General features: G+C 39.0%; 1 protein-coding gene across 3 annotated transcripts in view; it reads left to right on the forward strand.

Moving 5' to 3' along the window:
* Mipol1 (mirror-image polydactyly 1) overlaps positions 1 to 23531 on the forward strand; it is a 372255-nt gene that overhangs the window by 255922 nt on the left and 92802 nt on the right. For all 3 annotated transcript variants that reach the window (XM_008832891.2, XM_017798100.2, XM_008832890.2), the window contains exon 9: positions 11158 to 11252. In XM_008832891.2, the coding sequence (XP_008831113.1) occupies positions 11158 to 11252 (95 nt within the window). The remainder of the gene's footprint in view (positions 1 to 11157; positions 11253 to 23531) is intronic.

Raw genomic sequence — 23531 nt, forward strand, 5'->3', positions numbered from 1 at the left:
AAAAGATACGGGGTTTAGTTTCATTCTTCTACAAGTGGAGATCCAGTTTTGCCTGCACCATTTGCTGAACATGCTGTCTTTCCTCCAGTGAATATTCTTCGCCCCTTTGTCAAATATCCTGTGGCTGAAATTGCATTTACTCATATTTGGGTCTTCAATTTTGTTCCATTGATCTATGGGTCTATTTTTGTGCCAGTACCATGTCATTTTTATGACTATAGCTCTGTAATACTGCTTTAAATCTGATATAGGAATCTCCCCGGCATTGCTCTTAGTGCTCAGGATTGTTTTGGCTGTCCGAGGTCTTTTGTTCTTCCATATGAATCTTAGGATATTTTTTTCCAATTTTGCAAAAAATGTCATGAGGATTTTGATTGGCATTGTGGTGAATCTATATATGACTTTTGGTAGGATGGTCATTTTCACAATATTAATTCTTCTAATCCATGAGCATGTGCGGTCCCTCCATCTTCTGATGTCTTCCTCAATTTCTTTCTTTAAAGGTTTAAAATGTTCATTGTAGAGCTCTTTAATATCCTTGGTCAGGTTTACTCTGAGATTTTTTTTTTTTTTTTTTTTTTTTGCAGCTCTTGTGAAGGGGAGTGTTTCCATGTGCTCTTTCTCTGATTGCTTGTTATTGGTATATAGAAAGGCTATAGACTTTTGTATGTTAATTTTGTTACCTGCAACTTTACTGAATGTGTTAATAATTTCTAGGAGTTTTCGGGTAGAATTTTTGGTGTCCCTTATATATAATATCATGAGCAATTCATAGATTTTGGTTTTCACAGTGTCCTTCGGTTATTGCGTATTACTTCCCAGTGTTTAAAATTTTTTTTTCATGTTCTTTGATGGAGTGATAATTCCTCCATTTTATCGTAAATTCCTACTATTCTATCTTCTACTTGATTCATTCTAATGTTAATGTTTCCCCTACATTTCTAATTGGTTTATTGAGTCATTCACTTCCATCTTCATTTCAGCTTGCTGTATCACTATCTCTTTACTGAATTCAGTTTTCAAATCCTGATATCTTTCATTTCATTCAGCCATATTTTTTTTTTTTTTTGGACTTGACTCAGGAGTCTATTCCTATCCTCTTTAAGTTTATCAGGGTATCTTCTTTAAAGCCTGCCTTCTTTGTTCATACTTAGGATTGTTCTTTTAAATTCTGTGTCTTGGGATTCATCTCTGTAAATCTCATTGGAGAACATTTCTTTAGGACTTGTGGGTTTTAGGGGAGAGAGAACATTTCATCTTGTCCTTTCATATTGTTTGTATTTTTGGCATGTCACATCGGCATGTGAACTTTTTTTGTTGATTGTGTGTCTGATAGAAGATTATAGCATGCCTCTGTTGAATGGAAATTTGTTTTGTTTTTGTTTTTTCCTGAGCTTGGTAGATTTCAGATCAGGTATGAAGAGTTGACAGATCAGTCTTTCAGATACTTAATGTTGATTTTTTTACACTTTTTAAAAATTCAGTTTTTGTGATTTTTGTACAGTATAATTTGGTGATATTTAGATCCGCTCCCATATTCCCACCTGTCCTTATTACCCTCTGCCCAATTTAATGTACATATATACATATATATATACATATATATCCTATAGAGTCTAATTTGTGTCCTCAAATGTCCTTCAGTGTGGATCTATCCACTGGAGCCTACTTAACCTACCAAGAGTCCCATGCTTAAAGAGACTGTCTCTGCCCCTCCCAGCACCATTTGTTACCACCGTTTCTTTTTGTTGGCGGGACTTCTTGTCCACCTCCTCCTCCTTGTGTCTATGTTGCCATTTTTTCTGCTTTCAGCTTAGTGTTCATTTTCTTATTGGAGGGATGTGGGACTAGGAGTGTGATTTTAATTCAGTGGTCACAAAGAAAGAAAGCATATGTGACTTTCAGCTAGGTCTGTCTGATCTGGTGCTTAGGGTACGCCACCCCAACTTTGCCTCGGAGTGTGGGGATGGGGATAGTTGTGGGCTAGGATCTGGGGAACTCACCAGGCTGGACTGTTTCTTGAGTGGTATGAGATACAAGCTAGGATTAGAAATGTGAGGATGGTGGCAAGGGCCTGGAGAACTCACCCAGTTGGGTTGGTAGGTGAGCAGTGCAATCTGAACTATGCCTGGGACTGTGTGAATGTCAGAAAAAGCTGACTAGGATCTGGGGTATAACACCATATTTTTTCCCAATTTTTTTCCTTTTATTTCAATATATTTTATTGTATTTTTGTGCATTTCATACATCTTAATCCTATTTAGACTCCTCCCCTTTCTGCACCCTCCTATAGCCCCCTCACTGGATTTCATGCATTCTGTCATATATGTTAAGGCCTATCAAGTCAAGTTTGTGTACCTAGGTGTCCCTTGGTGTGAGTTAATCCACTGGAGCCTGGTCAGCCTGTCTAGTGTCACTCCCTTAAAGAAGATCAGCTCTCCCTCACCCCACAGTGATCAGCTGCCAATAGTTCCTCAGCTAAGGTTGGGACCTCCTGCCCATTTCCTCAATACTATGCTGGGGTTTTGTCTGGTTTGAGTTTGCTTGGATCTTGTACATATTGTCACCATTGCTGTAAGTTCATATGAGCAAGTTCCCAGGAGCCTGTAAGCTTCTGTTTCTTTGTGGCCATCTACCACCCCGGACTCTTACAATCTTTCCACCCTCTCCTCTGCAACAGTCCCTGAGCCCTCTGTGAATGAGGTTTAATACAGGAGCTCTATCCAGGGACACATACTCTACAGTCTGTTTTTTACGTTTTGTCCTGTTGTAGCTTTTTATGTTAATTGCCCTCTTGTATGAGGAAGCTTCGCTGGTGAGAGTTGAGAGGTGCATAGTAGTCTCTCTACCTCCTGTTCCACTATGTTCCATGAACCTTAAATGTAGAGGTTCCATTGTAGATGTGTCACTTAGGGTTGAGCATCTCACAGACACTTATTCTCTGTTTGACCAGTTGTGGAACTCTGTAATAGTCTCCATCTGTTGCAAAAAGAAGCTTGAGTGCTGACAGTTATACTTGCCTGTAAATACAAGGATGCATATTTAACATAAAGTAAGAAATTACATTTGTTTAGGGACAATGACAGAAATAGGGTTTTCTCTAATATGTATGACCTCTCCAGCCATGCAACACCATATTTCAATTAATTTTTATTTTTTGTAAATTTTTAATTGACTTTTTGTGTATTTCATACAGAAAAACTTAATCATCATTATATCCCCTTCTCCATTGGCACCTCCCAGAGCCCCCCCCCCCCCACTGGACTTCATGCATATACATTCTGTCATTTGTGTTAAGGCTGATCATGTCAAGTTAGTTTCCCCAGATGTCTCTCAGTACAGGTTCATCCACTGAGGTCTAGTCAGTCTACCTAGTGTTCTAAAGTCCCTCCCTTTAGGAAGATAGCAACAGTCAACTGCCAACAGTTCTTCACCTAAGGTTGGGGCCTGCTGCCCATTTCCAGTTCTGCACTGTTTTTTTGTCTGCTTGAGTTTTCATGGTTCTTGTGCATGCTGTCATCATTGCTGTAGGTTCATATGAGATGAGTCCCAGGAGCCTGAAGGACTATGGTCATGCACCTCCTCCCCTGGCTCTTACAATCTTTCCAACCCCCTCTTCCATAATGGTCCCTGAGCCCTGGATGGGTAGAGTTTAATGTAGGAGTCCTGTCCAAGGACCCACTCTCTGCAGACTCTTATTCTCTATGCCTTGGCCTTTTGTGTTTCTGGTTCTCTGTTGCATGAGGGAGCTTCATTGACAAGAGTTGAGAGATGCATTAGGTAACACCATTTTTTTTTTGTCTTTTTGAGACAGGGTCTCCCTGTAGCCCCATCTGTCCTGGAAGTCACTATGTAAACCAGGCTGGCCTCAAACTCACAAAGATCCACCTGCCTCTGCCTCTCAAGTGCTGGGATTAAAGGCGTGCACCACCATGCCTGGCCAAATTTTGTGTGATGTTTATAGCATAGTAATTAAGAGGAAGGGCTTTGAACTACCTGAATTCAAATCCTTGCTTCATTTTTAGTAGTGGACTGACATTTAGTAAATTACTTAACATTTTTCTCATTTGTAAAATTGAAATAGTAAGTACTACAATATGCATTATGAGTGATAATTAAGTTAATGCATAGAACAGTGTTTTGTGTGCCATTTTTTTTCATTTTATCAGGTGTCTGTGAACAACTATAGTAGCATAATATGTTGTCTTGGAAAATCGAAATTTTGTTCTATATTCTTTCTTTGTTAAGAAGGATCCATATAGTTAATAATCTCTTATTTGCCTCCCTTTTAAAATAACAGAAATAACATTTATTCCTTTAATGAAATCACTCAACTTCTTACTATGTCAAATTAGATAATGTCTTAGTCTTTAAGTCTTCTATAAACCTCATGTATATTGATTCATGAGCAATGATCAGACATTATGTAACCGCAAAAGGGGAAATACAAAAATGTATTCCTGAAACTGCCCAGCACAGTCTTTAGAACAGGGGTGACGGGATCGTGTGCTGACTGTACCACTTGCAAACTATGCCATCATGAAAACTTACCAAAGTCAGCTATAATTATATATTGCTCTTAATAATTAACAACAGCTAATAAAATTTATACAGTGAAATCTTTCCCCTAAAATCATCTCAAAAACCTTTTTTCTTTTTAAAAAATGGTCATTGAAACCCCAAAACATATATTAAAGGTAGATTCTTCAGAAATATCGTATTTTGTAATTGATTATTTTCATAAAATTGTGATTCATGACAAAGAGTAGAAGATTTGTACTCATTGCTTTGATCAACATTGGTTGTCTCTCTAGATAGACATACAGAGAATCATAAGGAAAGTCATGAACAGTATCAGAGACTCAGCCTTCTTTCAGAGTAAAAAGATGTTAGCTTTATAAGCCAGATTGATGCTGGAATTTTATTTTCTTCACCTGTTCAGCAGATCTGTACTGGCTTGTCAACTGCTAAGTTATCAAGTTAGTGATTCAGTTATTTTTTTGTTTTCTTCTTTGTTCTGAAATTGGTTCTGTAATTGGTCTTTAAGGCATTTACTTTATATGGTATACTATTTTAAGTATTTCACATATTTTATTCTATATTCACATATTTTCACCTACAAAATGGGGTAAACTGGAAATTGAGGCATATAAAAGATTCAATTTTTGATCAAAGATTTCAATTTTTTTGAAGAATTATGTTAGATATTTATTTTGAAGATTTTCTAAATTGCCTAATGAGAAAGTTTGTAACTAGGGAGCCAAGATGCCTTCCCACCCTTCCTGTTTCCGCAGACCCACCAAGCCATGCTTCTGAAATACTTCTTTCTGCATTCCCATTTTTTGTGTCTATGATTTCTGCTCACTGGTCAAGAGTCAATTTCTACCTATTAATGTCCTAATTTCTGTTTCCACCACAAATTCTTGTTGTCCCTCTCTCATGTCAGACCAACTCATAAGTCACTGGACATGGCTGGACTGAAGAGCCTGATTGCCTGTGTTCTGATAAACTGAAATCATGACATGAGAACATAATACATCACTAAAGGTTTCCTCTAAAGAGCATTACACAGTGTAGTGGGCAGGCTGTGTTGCTGTCAGAGGGAAATGTAGCTGAAATCACTTTATCATATTGATAATAGCTTTTCATTTTTTAGGTATATGTTGCAAAATATATTTACTTGTTTTCTACTAGGCTCTTAATCTGCTTGTGAGGCTAAATTCTGGAAAATTCTAAGATGATTATAATCATTGCTTGAATAATTTTCTAGACATTCTTTAAAGATATGTACAAAGATATCTTTAACTGTTCATAGTTGTAACACGTATAAATATATTTATGGTTATTCTGTGAAAATGATTCTATTAAAATAACATACATATGAAATTTTACTATTTTGAAATATGATCCTGTAATGTAAAATAAACAATGATTTTAAGTACTTGTATTCTATTTCTAACTTTCCTTCTAATTAGTTATGAAACCTTGGACAGTCTCCAAATGTTTTCCTAGCCACGTTGCATTAGCAACAGTTTCCTTATCTAAAAAAGTAAGGGATTGTATTACATCCTTCCCAAATCTACATTTGCTTGTGTGATTTAATTTGTACTTCTTGCTCCTTTATTAAGCAGATATCGAGCAAACAATCAGCTGTCTCTGTTCTGTCGTAGAAAGAGATTTGCATAAATGATCTTGGAGTTATCAAAGGAAGGCTGAACTATTTCAGACTATAACTATTAAAAACACATTGAAACCAAACATAAAAAAATTTTAAAGTAAAATAAATGGGGTTATACCTACAATATCCATAATAAATATATTGTTCACTGCACAGTATAGTTTTTTTGTCATTCTAAATTACTAGGTAGAACTGCATAGAATCAATGTAGTTCCTTTCTAATATAGTACCATTACAAATCGTTGTCCTGTTTAAATGACAGTGGTCAAAATCAGTATACTTAACATCAGCCAGCCAGCCTTCCTTTCCCAGTCGTTTCATGTGTGATAAAAGGACACTGAAGGTGGAACACATTCTGATTTACCTATGACCTCTATTGTTGTCAATAATTCTGTTACCTAATGATGATTTGATTCACTGTTTCACCTGAAAATAATGGGAATTATCTCATAGGTTGTTTGCAAAGACAGACTGTAGTACTGTATTTCCAATGCTTGGCACAATGCTCAAACCAAAACAGAAATTCAACAAGTGGCACCAATATTGTATAACTGCTTAGACTTAAATCTGTGTCCTCAATTCTATTCCATTGATCAGTGTGTCAGTTTTTATGCCAGTGCATTCTTTTTTTTTAAAACAATAGCTTTAGAGTATAATATGAAATCAAGGAAGATGATGCCTCCAGCTCTCCTTTTATTATTCAGAATTGTTTAGGCTATCCTGGGTTTTTTATGTTTCCATATTAAATTTGAGATCTTTTTTTCAATTTTTGTGAAGAATTATGTTAGCTTTTTATTTTTAAATTGTTTTAATTTTAGTTTTGTGTATGAATGTTTTGCCTGCATGTCAGTGCACCACATGTGTGCAATGCCCTCAGAGGCCAGAGGAGGGTGTTGGATCCCCTGGAACTGGAGTCATTTATGGTTATTAGCTACCATGTGTGTGCTGGGAACTGAACCTGGGTCCTCTGCAAGACCAGCCAGAGTGTTCTTAACTGCTGACCCAACTCTCCAGCCCGTGTTTAAGTTTTACTTGGTATTGCATTGAACCTATAGATTGTTCTTGATAGAATGGCCATTTTCACAATATTAATTCTACTGAACCATCAGCATGAAAGGTCTTTCCATATTCTGGTATCTTCTTCAATTTCTTTTGGTGTCTTAAAGTTTTTATTATACAGGTCCTTCACTTCCTTGGTCAGATTTGTTCCAAGATATTTTATGAGTTTGAGGCTGTCATGAATGGGATCGTTTCCCTGATTTCTTTCTCAGTTTGTTTGTTGTTGCTATATGGAAATCCTACTGATTTTTTTTTGTGTGTGTTAACTTTATTTGCTGCTACTGTGCTGAATGTATTTATCAGCTCTAGGCCTTTTCAGGTGGAGTCATTAGTTTCTGTTATGTATAGGATCATATCATTTTCAAATAAGGATACTTGGACTTCTTCCTTTCCAATTTGTATCCCTTTATTTCCTTTACTCGTCTCATTGCTGCTTCAGCTAAAACTTCAAGCACTATACTGAACAGATGAAGAACGTGTACATCTTTGTCTTACTGATTTTAGTCGACATACAAGACTCAACAGCTGTATTTCATTTATATAATGTTCTAGAGAAGGCAATGTTATAGGTAACAGAGGTGGGTAAAAAGGGAGACTGCATGAGTTGCAGTGGAAGTTTTGGGGATAATGGGAATATTCTAATATCTGATTGTGATGGTTGTTACATGGTTATATGTAAAGTCAGAATTTAGAGAAATAGCCAGGCATGGTCTCACTTCTGTAATATGGGGCCAGAGATCTGTCATACTCAGAACAACCTGGATCTTGTATCTGACATTAGTTCATCAGCCATAAGGACTGAAGTTCATCAGCGATAAGGACTGAAAAGTAGCACTATGATAAACATAGTCACCAATGCTAAGACCTAAAATTGGACTTCGGGAGACTGGACATATGGCTCAGCAGTTAAAAGCACTGTCTGCTCTTGAAATGCACCTGGTTCCCAGCATCTTCATGGTGGCTGGAATTATTTCATAATTCCAGTTCCAAGGGATCTAACACTGTCTTCTGGCCTCCATGGTCCTTGCAGGCATAGGTATGCTTACATTAATGTGCAGGCAATACACTCATACACATAAAATAAAAATAATACGTATTTTAAAAAAATAAAATTAACTGTAGGAATTAAGAAATTGAGTGAATTGTTGTAAAGCCACACTTCACTGTCAGTTTTGAATGTAAATGTGAAATACTCAGTATTGCCTTATGCATAAGAATTTAAATAATATTGGGGTAGAGAGATGCTCTATGGTTAAGACTGTCCTTGCTGAGGGCCTGGATCAATTCCTAGCACTCATGTGGCAGCTACCAGTCATCCATAACTCCAGTTCTAGGGGATCTGATGTCCTCTTCTGACCTTGGCGGGCATTGCATGACTCAGTATTTTTAGACAAAATTATTTTTGGTTTTAATTTGATTTTTAGTTTTTAATTTGTTCATTTGAAAATTTTCTAGGTTAAAATAGCAAAATAATCATTTAAAGTATTTGCTGTTACATAAATTATTCAAATTTCCTTTTACCTATTCAGTGTTTTATACTTGTTAAAACATACAGCTTCATTTATGGCTTTTTTTTTGTTTTGTATTGTAATGTTTTGTTTGTTTCTTTTTTTGAGACCCTGTAGCTCCATCTGGCCTGGCCTGGAACTTGCTATGGAGACCAACCTGACATCTATAGAGATCCACCTACCTCTGCCTTCAAGTGCTAGCCCTGTCTACCCGAGCTCATTTATGACATTTAATAATTTAATAGATAGGTAGGTAGGTAGGTAGGTAGGTAGGTAGGTAGGTAGATAGATAGATAGATAGATAGATATACATATTTTACACATAAAGTAATAAATTATTACTTTATTTTATGTGTATGAGTGTGTATTGCCTTTGTGTATGTAAGAGCACTCATGTTGTGCAATATCTGTGGAGGTCAGAAGAGGGTGTTGGATCCCATGAAACTGTAGTTACAGATGGTTGCTAGCCACCATGTTGACACTGGGAATCAAACCCAGGTCCTCTGCAAGATCAGCCAGTACTCTTAAGTGCTAAGCCAACTCTGCTGTCCCATTTATGACATTTTTAGGTTGAATGCATTGTATCCTTTTGTGTGTGTGATTTCTTGTCATAGTGAATATCTGTGCCTTCAAAATTACCAATTCAATTTTACTTTATTGTACAGTGAAATTTAGCAAAATGTTAATTACTGACCTTATGAACCAACCACTTTTTATTTTAAATGCTTTATTTTTGTAGCCTGGGGGGATATCTCACCTGTAGTTATGAAATGTATCAGGTGAAAGCAATCACCCAAACATCGTAAAATTAATTACAGAGTAAATCTGTTAAATTTGTTAGTCTAGATAGAAAACAAATTAATATCTTGTGCTTAAACTTACATGCAAATATTCAGTCTACCGCATGCTTTTACAGTTCTTCATTATTAAAACAGAAAAGTTGCATTATCCAATGTTCATTTTCATTACTTACACTAATTAATTTTCTCATAATTGGGATTTTATTATTTTTCTTATTTACTGCATTCTTATGCAAGAAAATAATTCCAGTGGAATCATATGCATTCATCACAATTCTGAAACTCTGCCTCCAAACTTTCAATTAACTATTGGCATTAGTGTAGTTTTCACAGTGTATGACAATAGCTGTGTGTTATTTGTCAAACACCATTTACAATGAAAGACAATATTTTCATGCAAATGAAACTTTGAGTAAGCAATACTAAAACTTGACTTACCAGTGCTGTATTTAAAAAGTTATGTTGAGGGGCCAGAGAGATGGCTCAGCAGTTAAGAGCACTGACTGCTCTTGCAGACGACCCATGTTTGATTCCCAGCACCCACATGGCAGCTACAAACTGTCCTTAACTCCAGGTCCAGGGAAATCTGACACCCTCTTCTGACCTCTGCAGCATTGCCTGACACAGGTGCACTCACATGCATGCAGGCAATACACTCAAACACATAAAATAAAAATATTAAAATATTTATATATAAAGTTATGTTAAACTCTTTTTGCACTGTTTTAATGTCAGTAGAAATGATAGTAGGAATGTAGACAATTATTTTTAAATTAAAATTTTGATTTTTAATCTATAAATAAAAAATAGGTAACAATAATAAACTATATTGGGCAAAATGCTAGGAGAAAATACCCTGAAAGTTTATACCATTAGAATTGATTAATGTTTTGAAGAAAATGAAATGTTTAACTTGATTCTAACATCACATGTTCATTAGAGCATCATGTTACTCCACTACTATGTCTGTGGCTCTGCTTTATCAGTTCATGAAGCCTTCATTTAGAACTTTGCAAACCTCTTTGCCTGTGTTTTAAGGCAATGTCCTTTGAGCAAAGTCTCTCTAACAGTGAAAGTTGTTACCATGAGTCTATTAATGATTTTTTTTCTCCTGCAGAAGAATAATTGAAAAGGTTAACTTATATCTAAGAATCAGGTTTTGTGTATCAAAGATAGCTTAACAACATATTTAGAATTTTCTAAGTTTTACTATTAATAAAGTTAAAAGAAAATCCAGTGTGGTCAGCCAGTGGAGCCACATTAAATTTGTGTATGAAATACCCATTGTGCTTATCTCTGCTCTACATACTGCTCTGAACCCATGCTGCATTCTGAATTCTGTGTATAAAGTTAAACATTGCAGAAGGGCATATATCTGATGAATCAGTTAGAATAAGGTTGAAGTTTGGAAATGAGCAAAGTTAATACACTTACTCTGTTCATGTCTTTCATATTTCTGTTACTGATATATTTGGGCAGTTTTGTGGGAAATTGTGACCCTGCTGGAAATATGACTTGATTTTTAAGCTATTAGATTCCTATTCATACTTCATAATGTGTTTTACCATGCCAAAGCTAACATTCAACTTTAAAAACTATTAATTACTTGCAGGCAAAGTTGTTATCAATGCAGCAATCCAGAGAAACTGCAGTTGAACAATACAGAAAGCTGGAAGAAGAAATCCAGACCCTGCGAGTATACTACAGGTAAAACGTTTTGTGCTATGTTTAATACTGCTTGGGACGTGCTTACTTTGAGAAATACTTCTACTGGATATTCTCCTTGTGAATGAGGAAATACCTCAGTGAAATAAGCACTATGTATTTAAACATTTTTGAAATTTTAAACTGACTTAGATCTGAAATATTATTTTAACCTTTCATTCCTACATTTTGTAAAATTGAGGTTTACACTGCCATCAAAATTATCAAGTTACATAACTCATTTTATATTTAGTTGCCTAAATGAAGCCTGGTTAGTTGAACTATTTGTCCATTTAAATGCTACCCATCCTTTCTGTCAGCACACATACCTCAAGGTGCTTCACTACTCTGTGGTTTGTTGTCTGCATTTGTAATTGTAGGGAAGGCTGCACTTCTGTGAGAATTAGAGAAAATTCTGAATATTTTCCATTTCTAAATTAGGAATGCTGCTTTTGGAAAAATGTCAGTGATACCCACAGTGGTTCGTTACTGTTATGGGTTAAATTGTGTTCCTTCCTCCAAAAGGATATGCTGAACTTCGAGCCTCCAGTAACTTCATAATGTAACCCTGTTTGAAACAGGGTCATTACAGAGGCAAACAAGTCAAAATGAGGTCAGTTGGGTGAGCTCTAATCCGTTGTGATGGGTGTTTTTATGAAAGTGGAAACTTGGACACTGAGTTAGATACACACCAAGGAAATGCAGCATGAAGACACACAGGCAGAAGCTAGCCATTCTGTAGTACAGATGATGGAAAAGCTGTGCTAAAATGGTGAACCAAATACTTCTCAAATGCTTAGCACATTGTGGTCACCGGCTGTGGCTGCTCTCCTCCGGATGTGGTTGCTCTCCTGCTCTCTCAGTTCCTCCGATCAGTAGTCCGGTCCATACCCCAGGGCTGGTGAGGAGTCTGCGCCAGCGTTGCTACATTCAGACACAGGAGACCAGGTTCAGTGTCACAGATCTGCTTTATTGTAGGAAAGTCCGGGCTTATATAGGGGTAATAGTCCAATCATAACACAGCATATGGGATCCCTTATTAGCATGGCAGACTAGTATCCTATTACACTCTAGCGGGCCAGGTGCCCTATTAGCATGATAAGTTTCAGTTTCTCTAAGTTTCTGGTTCCTGGAAACCATGTGACTTACATAGCTTTCTCTCTGATAAGAAACAGGAAGCACTGCATTCCAGCATGATAGGTGTGTAAGGCAAAAGGCAAAATCAGTCACAAGATTTTCCACAACATCTCCCCCTATTTTTTCATTTTTAAGAGCGAGGCACAGTTCAGAATATATAGTATACTGATGTCAGTCCAGGGGCTGTATGTGGTGGATTTTTCTGTTGTGCATCAAGGCAAGGTAGAATGGCTTGGGAGGCAAGGGATTGATCCCTACTGTGGGCCCCATCCTTCAAGATGGCGAGTTCCCTCTAGAGCAGGCTGGGTCAACTCCATGCCAACCAGTGGGAGTCGAGGTTCTTTGCCTCGGCATTGTTGTCCCCACCTCAGGGGTCACCTAGCATTATGGACTGTGCCTGTCTTAGGTTGTCCCATCTTTTGGGATCTTACCCATCATTGACTACCAGCCGTCGAAGGGTGAGTCCCTTGGTATGGTCCAGCAGAGGGAGAGGCAGTGTATCAAGGTTTGGCCTGTGCAAAGGCCTCTTAAGGGGCTAAGAATTCAATAAAATCTGATGGAGTGGGGTCGTCCCATCTGGAGTAACAATGGGGATTAGGGAGTGGCAAGTTCTAGGCATCGGTCTCACAGTCTGCCAATAGGAGTATATATCACAAGGTATTTCCTGTGGCTCTGACAGTCAGGCCGTTGTCTCAGGTCCATTGCATGGTAGTTCTGTAAGACTTTACACCTATGCTCAAGCCCATTTTTCATATTTCTATTATTATAGGTCGGTAAGGGCAAGGAACAGCGGGTCCTTCTTTGCAGAGACATGCCTGGCAAGATCTGGAGGTGGGGCAACAGCTAACTGAACCAGAGAAATATGAGTTTTAACAAAATTTTCAAGACCCTTAACAATGCAGTGTCCAAAAATCAGGAGTTAGCAGTAACGATGGCACACATAATAAGGAACATAGACAGGGGGTTCCCTCTGGTTTGAGAGTTTTGATTGGCTATAGTCTCTGCTTGCGAAGTGAGATACTTAAGGTCGCCCCAGGTTATCGGATGTGCCATTGGAGCCTGTCGCTTTCGTGGTCTGAGATACGGGGTCGGTCTCTCAGTAGTTGAGAGGTGCGCTGCTTCCTCCAGGGCTGCCATCTCTGGGGTCGGTGGTTGTGGAGGGAGGTTTTCCGTTGCAGGCAATTTTGCTGTTCTGGGCTGGGATCCAGATGGGGGCTGGAACATTATCTGGAAAGACACAAGCATAGCCTTGCCCTTGTGTTAGTAATAGGTGTGGACCTTTCCATTCACTTGTGAGAGGGACCTTCCGTCTCACCATGGGGGCAGGAGTGGGCTGAGTGAATGCCCCCCAATGCTTTATTGCTGGTGGGAGGCCATTGGAGTCAAAGTTTAGAAAATTTAATACAAATAGAGCTTGTTGTATAACAAAATTTGGGTCCTTATAGTGGGGGCCTTTATCATTGTCTTCCCCTATTTTCTGTATTTGTTTAATGAGTGTTTGGTGGGAATGTCTAATAATCCCTTGACCCAGAGGATTGTAAGGGATACCAGTTATATGCCTAATATTCCAGTTAGAGCAAAAATGACTGAAGGTAGCGGAAACATAACAAGGACCATTATCTATTTTTATTTGCCAAGGAACTCCCCTAAGGACCATGGCATATTTGACAGTCCTTATGGCATGAGAAGCCGTCTCACCAGAGCAGGCCAATGCAAAATGGACATTGGAATAAGTGTCAATAATATGATAGATATACTTGAGCTTGCCAAAGGAAAAAAATGAGTGATGTCCATTTGCCATAACTTGTTGGGGCCAAGGCCTCTAGGGAGAGTTCTGGTGGGTTGTAATGGTCGTAGAGGTAGAAGAAGATCACAAGAGGAGCAGGCAGGGACCTAATGCTTGCAGCTCTGAATTGGTAGAGTGGGTAGAAGCCTATGTATATCTTGGGGAGAAAGATGAAAACAGGTGTGTAAGTCTCTAGCTTGTTGAATTATAGTGGAGTCTAGGGTGGCACTCAGGACCAGTTTGTCAATGACAGCATTGGCTTCTGCTAGAAGCCCTGGGAGATTGGTATGATAGCACAAGTGTTGAATATACCAAGCGACAGAGCGCTGCTCGAGTAATAGTTGTAATGAGGAGAACAACAAATCAAGGAAACTCTGGTGGGGCTGGAAAGCTGCAAAGGTCAGATGTTCCAGAGTCTGAACTACATAAGCACTGTCAGAAAAAATATTACAGGGAGTTGTAGGGAGATCCTGAAAGACCTGTGACATGGCTGAGATCTCTCCAAGCTGTACAGATCCCTGGAAAGGGAAAACCTTATGTGAGGAGAGTTTTCCTTCCTGGTAAATTACATAACCAAATTTGCGTTTACTAGAATCAGTAAAGATTAGGGCAGCCTTAGGAAGAGGGTTACGCTTTGGGAGTGCCTGCAGAAATAGGGACAGGGGAAGCTGTCTTATTCCTTGAAGGAGTTTATGTTTAGGATAATGATTGTCATATTTCCCCTGATAGACTAGTAGGAAGTTTGGAAGCCAGGGTTGTCAAGGAACAATGACTGGAGCATGTGAAGTGGAAGGGGAAGAACCAATGATTCGGGTTCGTGGCCATACAGAAGGCGGGAGGTGTGGACAAGTTTAAGGGCTAACATAGCCCACGCATCAATAGCTGGGGTGACCTTGTGAAATTGACTCCATGAAGAGTGGACCCATATCAGGGAGCCCTGGGTCTGCCAGAGCGCTCCCAAAGGGTGTTTTTTAGTAGGAATAACTAGTGCTTGGATGGGCAACTTTGGCTGTATCCTATTCACACATGCTTGGGACAGGTGAGAATTGATCGTTGTGACAACATGTTGTGCCTCCGGATAGAACTTGCAGGAAATGGAGACCATATCAGTACCGCGCAAGAGGTCAAAGAGCGGTGTAAGCTCTTCTGTGGACATGGGAACACGCCCTTATCCAATTGATGTTGCCACAGAGGGTCTGCACCTCTGAAAGGGTAACCTCATCTGGTAAGGTAAGAACAGGAGCTATGGGCCGAATGTCATCTTGAATAGAGTGGCCTAAAAAGGTATAAGGGGCATGTAACTGTATTTTATCTGCTGCAATACTAAGACCTAATGCCTGGAGGTTTGTTTTAATTTCTTGAAAACCTCCTTGTAAGATCTTAGGATCCTTATGGGAGATAAGAATGTCATCCATATAATGTAAAATATAAACCTCAGTCAGCAAAGGTCTGCAGGCATGGGCCACATAATATTGGCAGATAGTAGGACTGTTTTTTATGCCCTGAGGCAAAACCTTCCATTGATAGCGTTGAACTGGAAGGTTATGGTTAGTGGCAGGTATAGAGAAGGCAAAATGGGGCTTATCATCATCATGAAGAGGAATAGAGAAGAAACAGTCCTTAATATCTATTATAAAAATTGCACATTCTTTGTGAATAGCAGTAGGGTGAGGCAGTCACTGTTGGAGGGTCCCTAAAGGCTTCATATACTCATTAGTAGCCCTTAGATCATGTAAAAGTCTCCATTTTCCTGATTTCTTTTGTATTACAAAATGGGAGAATTATGAAAACTAAGGGAAGGATCAATATGACCCAAGGATAATTGTACCTGGACAAAGAGATCAAGTGAGTTAATTTGCCCTTAGATCATGTAAAAGTCTCCATTTTCCTGATTTCTTTTGTATTACAAAATGGGAGAATTATGAAAACTAAGGGAGGGATCAATATGACCCAAGGATAATTGTTCCTGGACAAAGAGATCAAGTGAGTTAATTTGCATAAAGGAAGAAGCCACTGCTCCACCCATATGAGAGCCTTAGTGTCCCACATTAGTTTGATCGGAGTGGCTTGGGCAGCCGAGCAGTGGCCGTTAGAATTGGAGGTGGGGGGGGCATTACGTAACCGCTGGTCTACAATGAAGTCATCATAAAAGGCTTTCTCATCTGTAGTTAAAACAGCTTCCATGCAGCGAAGGATATCTCTCCCCCACAAATTATGGGGAAGCCCTGTGGCTAGGAGCAATCTAACAGCTCCTGCGTTGCCACTCAGATCAGCCATATTCCTGGACGTTGGACCTGTTGGGTGTTCTGTAAACCCCTAACTCCTTGTATGTGGGTCCAGGTTTGCAGTGTCAATGAGACCATGCTTCCTGTTGTCTGATTACAGTAATATCGGCCCCTGTATCAATTAGGCCTTTACGGCCATCTAGGGAAAGTTGCATCCTAGGCTTATGCAAATCAATAGGTATCGTCCATTGGCCATGGGGGGTGTATTCCCTTCCTCTGTTTGGGGCGGTGCTGAGAGGTGCCCCGTTGCCCATTTAAAGGAACCTTTTGTATGGGTTTACCATCTGCATCCACCTCAGACCTGCATTCTCTTGCCCAATGAAAGCCTTTGCGGCATCTCGGGCATTTCGAAGAGGAAACCTTGCTCCTTTTGGCCCCTTTCTTAATCTTATTAGGACAGGTATGTGACCAATGGCCCTATCCCCCACAGGCCCAACATTTGCCTTTGCCCATCTCGGCCTGTGGCTGATGAGCAGCCAGTGCCTCAGCAAGGGCCGCAGCATGGGCCCGAGCGGTCCCCACATCTAGGCAGGCCAGAATCCATTAGAGACACCCTTGTGTCTAATGGGTCCTATGGCAAGGTGACACTCTGTAAAGCAGCCTTCATACACAAGATCCTTGAGCAAGGCATCGGCAGCTCCCTGATGACTGATCTTTCTATTTGTACTTTGTTGGCATCTCTCAAAAAAATCAGAGAACGATTTGCCTGGTTTTTGTATCAATTTGGTTAATTTGGTATCACTGCGAGTCGGCATACTTTGAAAAGCACGAAACGCGCCAAGCCATACTTGTTCAAAGTAGTGGGGAGGTCCCTGTGCCTGAGTTTGGGGGGGGGTCTGAAAATTGCTGTGCATCAATTCCAATGTTTTTGACGTTGGCATTTCTATTGTACTCTGCCTGTTGTTCACATGCATCTTGGTAAGCAGCTTTCCATAAAAGGATATCTCCTCCCTGTAAGCAGGCATGGGTGATATTCTGCCAATCATAGGGGGTATTGGCCTAAGGACTGATTGTATCTAATAACTGACCAAACCAGGGGGAGTGAATGCCATCCTCAACTGCTGCCTTACACAGTTTCCTTGAGGTATCATGAGAATATGGATTCCAGACATTGGGGTTCTGTTTTCCCTGATTGACAGTAACTTGGAAAAACTGTGGAAAATCTCCCATTGTATCATAGGAGAGGGGCCTAGGTGGGAGAGGCTTCCAGTCCTCCTCTGGGAGGGAGGGGTAGATGGACTGGGGTGGAACTTTCTTAAAGCCAGTGTAAGATGGTGGAGGGTAGCCACCATCCCATAATGGTGGTGTAGAGGCTGTCTTAACTTCCTGTTTTTCATCAAGGGAGCTGTCAAACCCCAATTCCTCATTTTTTTATATCATTATTAGCAGTCACTGTTTCATCAGAACAAGAATCTGTTAGTTTTGTTTTAACTGGAAATGCCTGGGACAGGTTGTCCCCAGCGTCCTGTTGTTATATTTGCTCATCTATCTCCTTTAATAGGAGATTGTCCTGTTCAGGGATGTCAGGGAGAACCCCCAAAGGGAGGCCAGAATGGCTGTCACAATGGGGTAGAACAGCCCAGACTGTGGGCATTCCCCCCTGACTTCTCTACACCGGGCCAGGAATAAAATGCAAGCCCATTGTTTGGGATCCCAGCAACAAGAATCTGCAAACCAGGGGACAAGAGCTAGTACATCATCTAAAACCTTAGTTACATCCTTTTCTGGTACCCTAATATGCCTAATCCTGAGGAGAGGAACCAGTGCAGCAGCGCAGGTGCTGGCAGCAGCTGGGTGACTATTCCCCATACCAGAGGTCTCTCACCCTGCAAGACGTACACAAAGGGACTCAGGAACCGGTCAAGGAGACAATTGGCGAAGACAGGAGCAGCACGCCCAACCGAAGATCGCGAGCCAGAAGAAAGAGTGGAGCAAAATGAAAGCGGCGAGCAACCACGGGAAGAGCACCTAGAAAGGGGCATCGGGAGCCCAAGGTGTTACAGCTCAGAGTGTTACAGCTCTGTGGGGAGGGGGTCCCAGTCCCATGCTGGGTGCCAGGTGTGGTCGCCAACTGTGGCTGCTTTCCTCCAGCTACGGTCTCTCTCCTGCTCTCTCAGTTCCTCCAATCAGTCGTCTGGTCTGGACCCCAGGGCTGTTGAGTCTGCACCAGGATCGCTGCATTCAGACACAGGAGACCAGGTTCAGTGACACAGGTCTGCTTTATTGCAGGAAAGTCTGGACTTTTATAGGGGTAATAGTCCAATCATAACACAGCATATGGGATCCCTTATTAGCATGGTAGACTAGTATCCTATTACAATCTAGCAGACCAGATGCCCTATTAGCATGATAAGTTTCAGTTCCTCTACGTTGGGATTCCTGGAAACCATATGACTTACATAGTTTTCTGTTTTCTCTCTGATAAGAAACAGGAAGCACTGCATTCCAGCATGATAGGTATGTAAGGCAAAAGGCAAAATCAGTCACAAGATTTTCCACAACATCACATGAGACTGCAAAATCTTCCAAGATAAAAATTTAACTCGAGTACGAGACAGCTGGGCTTGGTGATGCACGGCTCTAATAACAGCACTTGGGAGCCAGAGGCTGGGGAATCTCTGTGAGTTCAAGGCCAGCCTGATTTACATAGTGAGTTCCAGGACACCTGGGGCTAGACCCTGTCTCAAAAAATCAAAAAAAAAAAAAAAAAAGAAACTAAATATGTCTGTGTTTGAAACTTCGTGATTATTAGTGACTTCCGCAAAAGTAGTTTCAACAGAGCATTAGATGTAGAGACTAATTTCCTATGAATTGGAGAGTAATTAAGAAGTAGAAAAACATAGCAATTTTGACACCAGAATCATCTTTGAAGAAACTTATGTAAAAAGGTCATAATCGAGAAGAAGGAAACTTAGATTAAGGATTTTTGGTTTTTTTCTTTGAAAAATTACAAAATCTTGGGCATGTATGGCTTTTTTGGAAGGAGCCCATGGAAACAGCTTCTGGAAGATAGGAAGTAGGATTTAGATAGTTTACCGAAGCATTCACCTTGAACTGGGAGATGGTCAAATAATAATCATGGACAGGTTGAAGGAGAGAAGAAGTGTGAGTAAGGGGACACCAGAGAGTAATGGAGGGGCGAATATAATCAGAAGACCTTGTATATACTATGAAACTGTCAAAAAAAAAAAAAAAAGATATATGGAACAACTAAGCAATTCCAAGGGCTCAGCTGGAAATAAATGCCATAAACTTGTATGGGTTGTTGCATATATAGTTAGGAATATAATATAATCAACTTTGATAATTCCTCAAAAGTCAAACAGAATTATCATATAATCTAGTAATTCTACCCCTAGGTATATACATGAGAATTGAAACAAGGGTTCAATCAGATACTTTTTAAAAAGTTGTATTTGTTTTTATTTTATGTGCATGACTGTTTGCCTGCGGGTATGTATGTATGCCATGTACGTGCTTGGTGCCTGTGGAAGCCAGAAAAGGGCTGCAGATACCCTGGAACTGGAGTTACTGAATGGTGTGTGTCATCATTAGGAGCTTAGAGCCTTAGTCCTCTGCAAGAACAGTGAGTGCTCTTAACTGCTGAGCCATCTCTTCAAGCCACCATATACGTTGATACCAATATTTACAGCAGTATTATTCATTCTCAGTAGCGTAGTGGTAAAATCAGACCATGTGTTTATCAACAAGTAAATGGACCAACAAAATATGTTAACACTCATGTTTCTATGTACAGTATTATTCAGCCTTGAAATGAAGTAGTGTTTTGATACATGCTACATAACATTCATAAACCTTAAAAGACAGTATGCTAAGTAAAGAAAAAAAAGTCAGGCAGGAGTAGTGGTGCTCGTTTGTTATCCCAGCACCTAGGAGATGGAGGTAAGAGGATCAGGAGTTTGAGGTCATCCTCAGCTACAGGAAACAAGTATTGTATGTTTCTTCTTATCTATCTTAAGTTATCCATAGATAGGCAAATTCATATAAATAGAAATTAAGATATGCATTTTAAAAGAATCAGTATACTTGAAGATCAAAAGACTTCAAATGATAAACAGCGAGGAAGCTAGAAAAGTTAGACTTTAGAAGCAAGGTGTAAGAGCTAAGGTCTCCATGACTCTTCCATCTCCTTCATGTGCCAGTGCTGCAGCTAGCCCTTGAACTGTCCATGAAGATGCTTAACTTAGCACAGGGGAGCCAGAAGAACACTAGGACAGTAACTTCTCCATAGAGATGACAGAAAATGGAAAACGACAGTGCCTCCAGCAGACAATGCTAGGATGTCCAAGGAAAGTTCAGCAGCTTATATATGCTTGCTGATGATGTCTGCGTGGAACATAGAGTAGCATCCAGGAGGACATTACAGACTTGTCTGGCATTCTCTCTATATCTTGGGGGCAATTAGCAGCTATCTAGTTAAAATTAAAGCCCGTTCAAAGGGAGGGAACTTATGGGTCATACTCTAAAGAGAGCCAAACATGACTGGAGAGGTCATAGATCTAGAGAAAAACCTATTTTCCACATCCCTAGACTAATGTAATTATTTTATTCTAAATCTGCGTCTTCATATTCACAGAGAAGTGTGCTTTTCACCCCTCATCAAAGAAGCTTCTTTTTGCAACAGATTGCAACTATTACAGAGTTTCAGAACTAGTAAAATGCAGAGAAAAAGTATCTTGGTGTTTATAAATAAATATGTGAAGTTCAATTAACTCTTACGTTTATTAGATTTTTTCCTTAAAATTTATGTTCTAGAAGAGAAGAAAAAGTTCTATTTTATAGGGTAAAGCTAATACTCTGTAATTTTCAAATAGAGCTCTATAAGATATAGCTCATAAATAATTAACTGTGTCTAGCAAAACTTAAGGAGAATGTGCCTTCATCTGTTCAGATAGATTTACTTTTATACATATCAATATAAACATGTATATTGTCATATTAAATGAAGTTATTTATCAACAATTGAGAATAATGTGTCACAGAAATTTCAGGATAAGGATGGTTCATTAGAAGACTTGGCTGACAAGTGCATGCCACTAAGAAGCAGAAAAATAAGCCATGTTTCTGCTTTTATGCACTGCCAAGCAGAGGAGAATGCATGACCAATTACTGGTTTTAGGGCAGGTAAAAATTATTAATGACTTATTATATCTTATCTCTAATTTTACAAACTAGTAATGCTTTTCTTAACTTTTTAAAAGAGTTTCTGTAGCTCTAAGCATTGCATTTCCTTGAATAGAAGTCTGTTTTTCAGTTTCTTTATTTTGAGGTTTAGAAAACTTTGAGTGCCAAAAACTAGAAATGCTGACCCTTTGTGTACTGGGCAGAGACGGTGGGGACCAGCGGGGTATGTGCATAGGGATGCTAAACTTACCACTGTAACTGACAGCTCTTTCACATCAAGCAGCTAGCAAGAGAGGAATATAAAGATTTAAAATAAATTTTATTATAAAAATACTGTTAATAATGTATTAGTACCTTGTTATTGCTATGTAAAGTGGTAAATCCATTTACAACAACCTACTTACTCAAAGTTTAAACAATTTTGTCATAACTTGGTAAGGATTAGATTTGTATGTAGTAATGATTTTTTCCTGCAGTTGTAAACCGGTACTGCTGCATTCCTCAGTTCCACAGGTATAATAATAAACTTTTCTAATCAAGGGAATGCCTATGTTCCAGTGTTTCCTGATTTATAGTACTTCCTTATATTTCTTTTAGTTAAAGAAACTGCGAACTAAAGTACTTAGACAAGAATTAGATCCTGTTGTTTTTTGTGGGAAGGATTTAATATGCTTACTTATCATAATAATAGCAATTAACATGCATTATTTTTTTAATTCTATCAGATGTGATTCCGTGTATAAGATTTTAATGTCATTCAGATCATGATAAATTCATAGTTCAGAGCAAAAATGATAATTGGATTATACTTATTTTAAGGTAGTATGTGTCATATGATTGTACTAGTATATTTTCATAATTAAATATGTTTGGATATAGTAAAAATTGGACTAAGTATGAACTCTAATTATTGGGTCTGTGATATTTCAAAGTCTTAGAAGACAAAGGTAGAGGTTATATGAAATATATTGAAGAAGAAAATAAAATTCTTAATGTTTTTCTACATTTGTATCTTAGTCTAACTTATATGAACTATGTTATATGCATATATGTACATATGTATATATATAACACCTAGATTATGTAATTTATAATGAACAGATACCTACTTGGCTTACCTGATGAGTGGAGAATTAAGAGCCTGGCACTGGCCCCTGGCAATGATTTTCATGCTGCATCATCCCATAGCAAAAGGCAGAGGGTAGGAAAGGGTGACAGTGAGCATGTATATGAAGCCATTCTTATGAAAAGTGACTGCATAGTGATAACATTAGCAGAACTCTTACAGCCTAGTCACCACCACTCCTTAGGTCCACCTCTCAACACTGTGGCATTGAGAGTTAAGTTCCTAACACATGAACTTTGAGGCACATTCATACCACAGAAATTCTTTGTATAAATTTCATTTAATGTGAATTTTTTATTTCTTCTATACGTGTTTTGTCTGTATAGACTCTTGTCACCAATGAGTTGTTCAACATTAAACATGAATGTGCAGACTTCCATGGCAGAGGATTTAGCCTGTTTTGAACATAAACACAGGAGTTAGTGTAGCAGGTTCTTATAGTACTGATTTCCATAGTGGCAATGGCACTTTACCTCTGGGAGGGCTGAATAAGACCACAGCACATGTGAAAATGTCCCATGTAGGGAAACCCATCAATGTGTATGCTTGCTTAAAAGTCCTGTTAAAGATATAATAAGATTTGAATTACTCACCTATGTAACCTTAAAAATCATATATAAATTCCAAACTCCAGATTCTCTCTCTCTCCCCCTCTCTCTCTGTCTCTCCACGCACACGTCATGCCTTTGAGTTATACTTATTTTCAAGGCTTTTTAATGCATAGTGTTCTAGTTTCATTTCTGTTGTTTTGATACAACACCCTGACAGAGCACCATAGGGGAAAAAGGATTTAGCTTAGCTTA

This window comes from Nannospalax galili, unplaced genomic scaffold (genome assembly GCF_000622305.1).
Source record: "Nannospalax galili isolate Female #2095 unplaced genomic scaffold, S.galili_v1.0 scaffold636, whole genome shotgun sequence".
NCBI classification, from domain to species: domain Eukaryota; kingdom Metazoa; phylum Chordata; class Mammalia; order Rodentia; family Spalacidae; genus Nannospalax; species Nannospalax galili.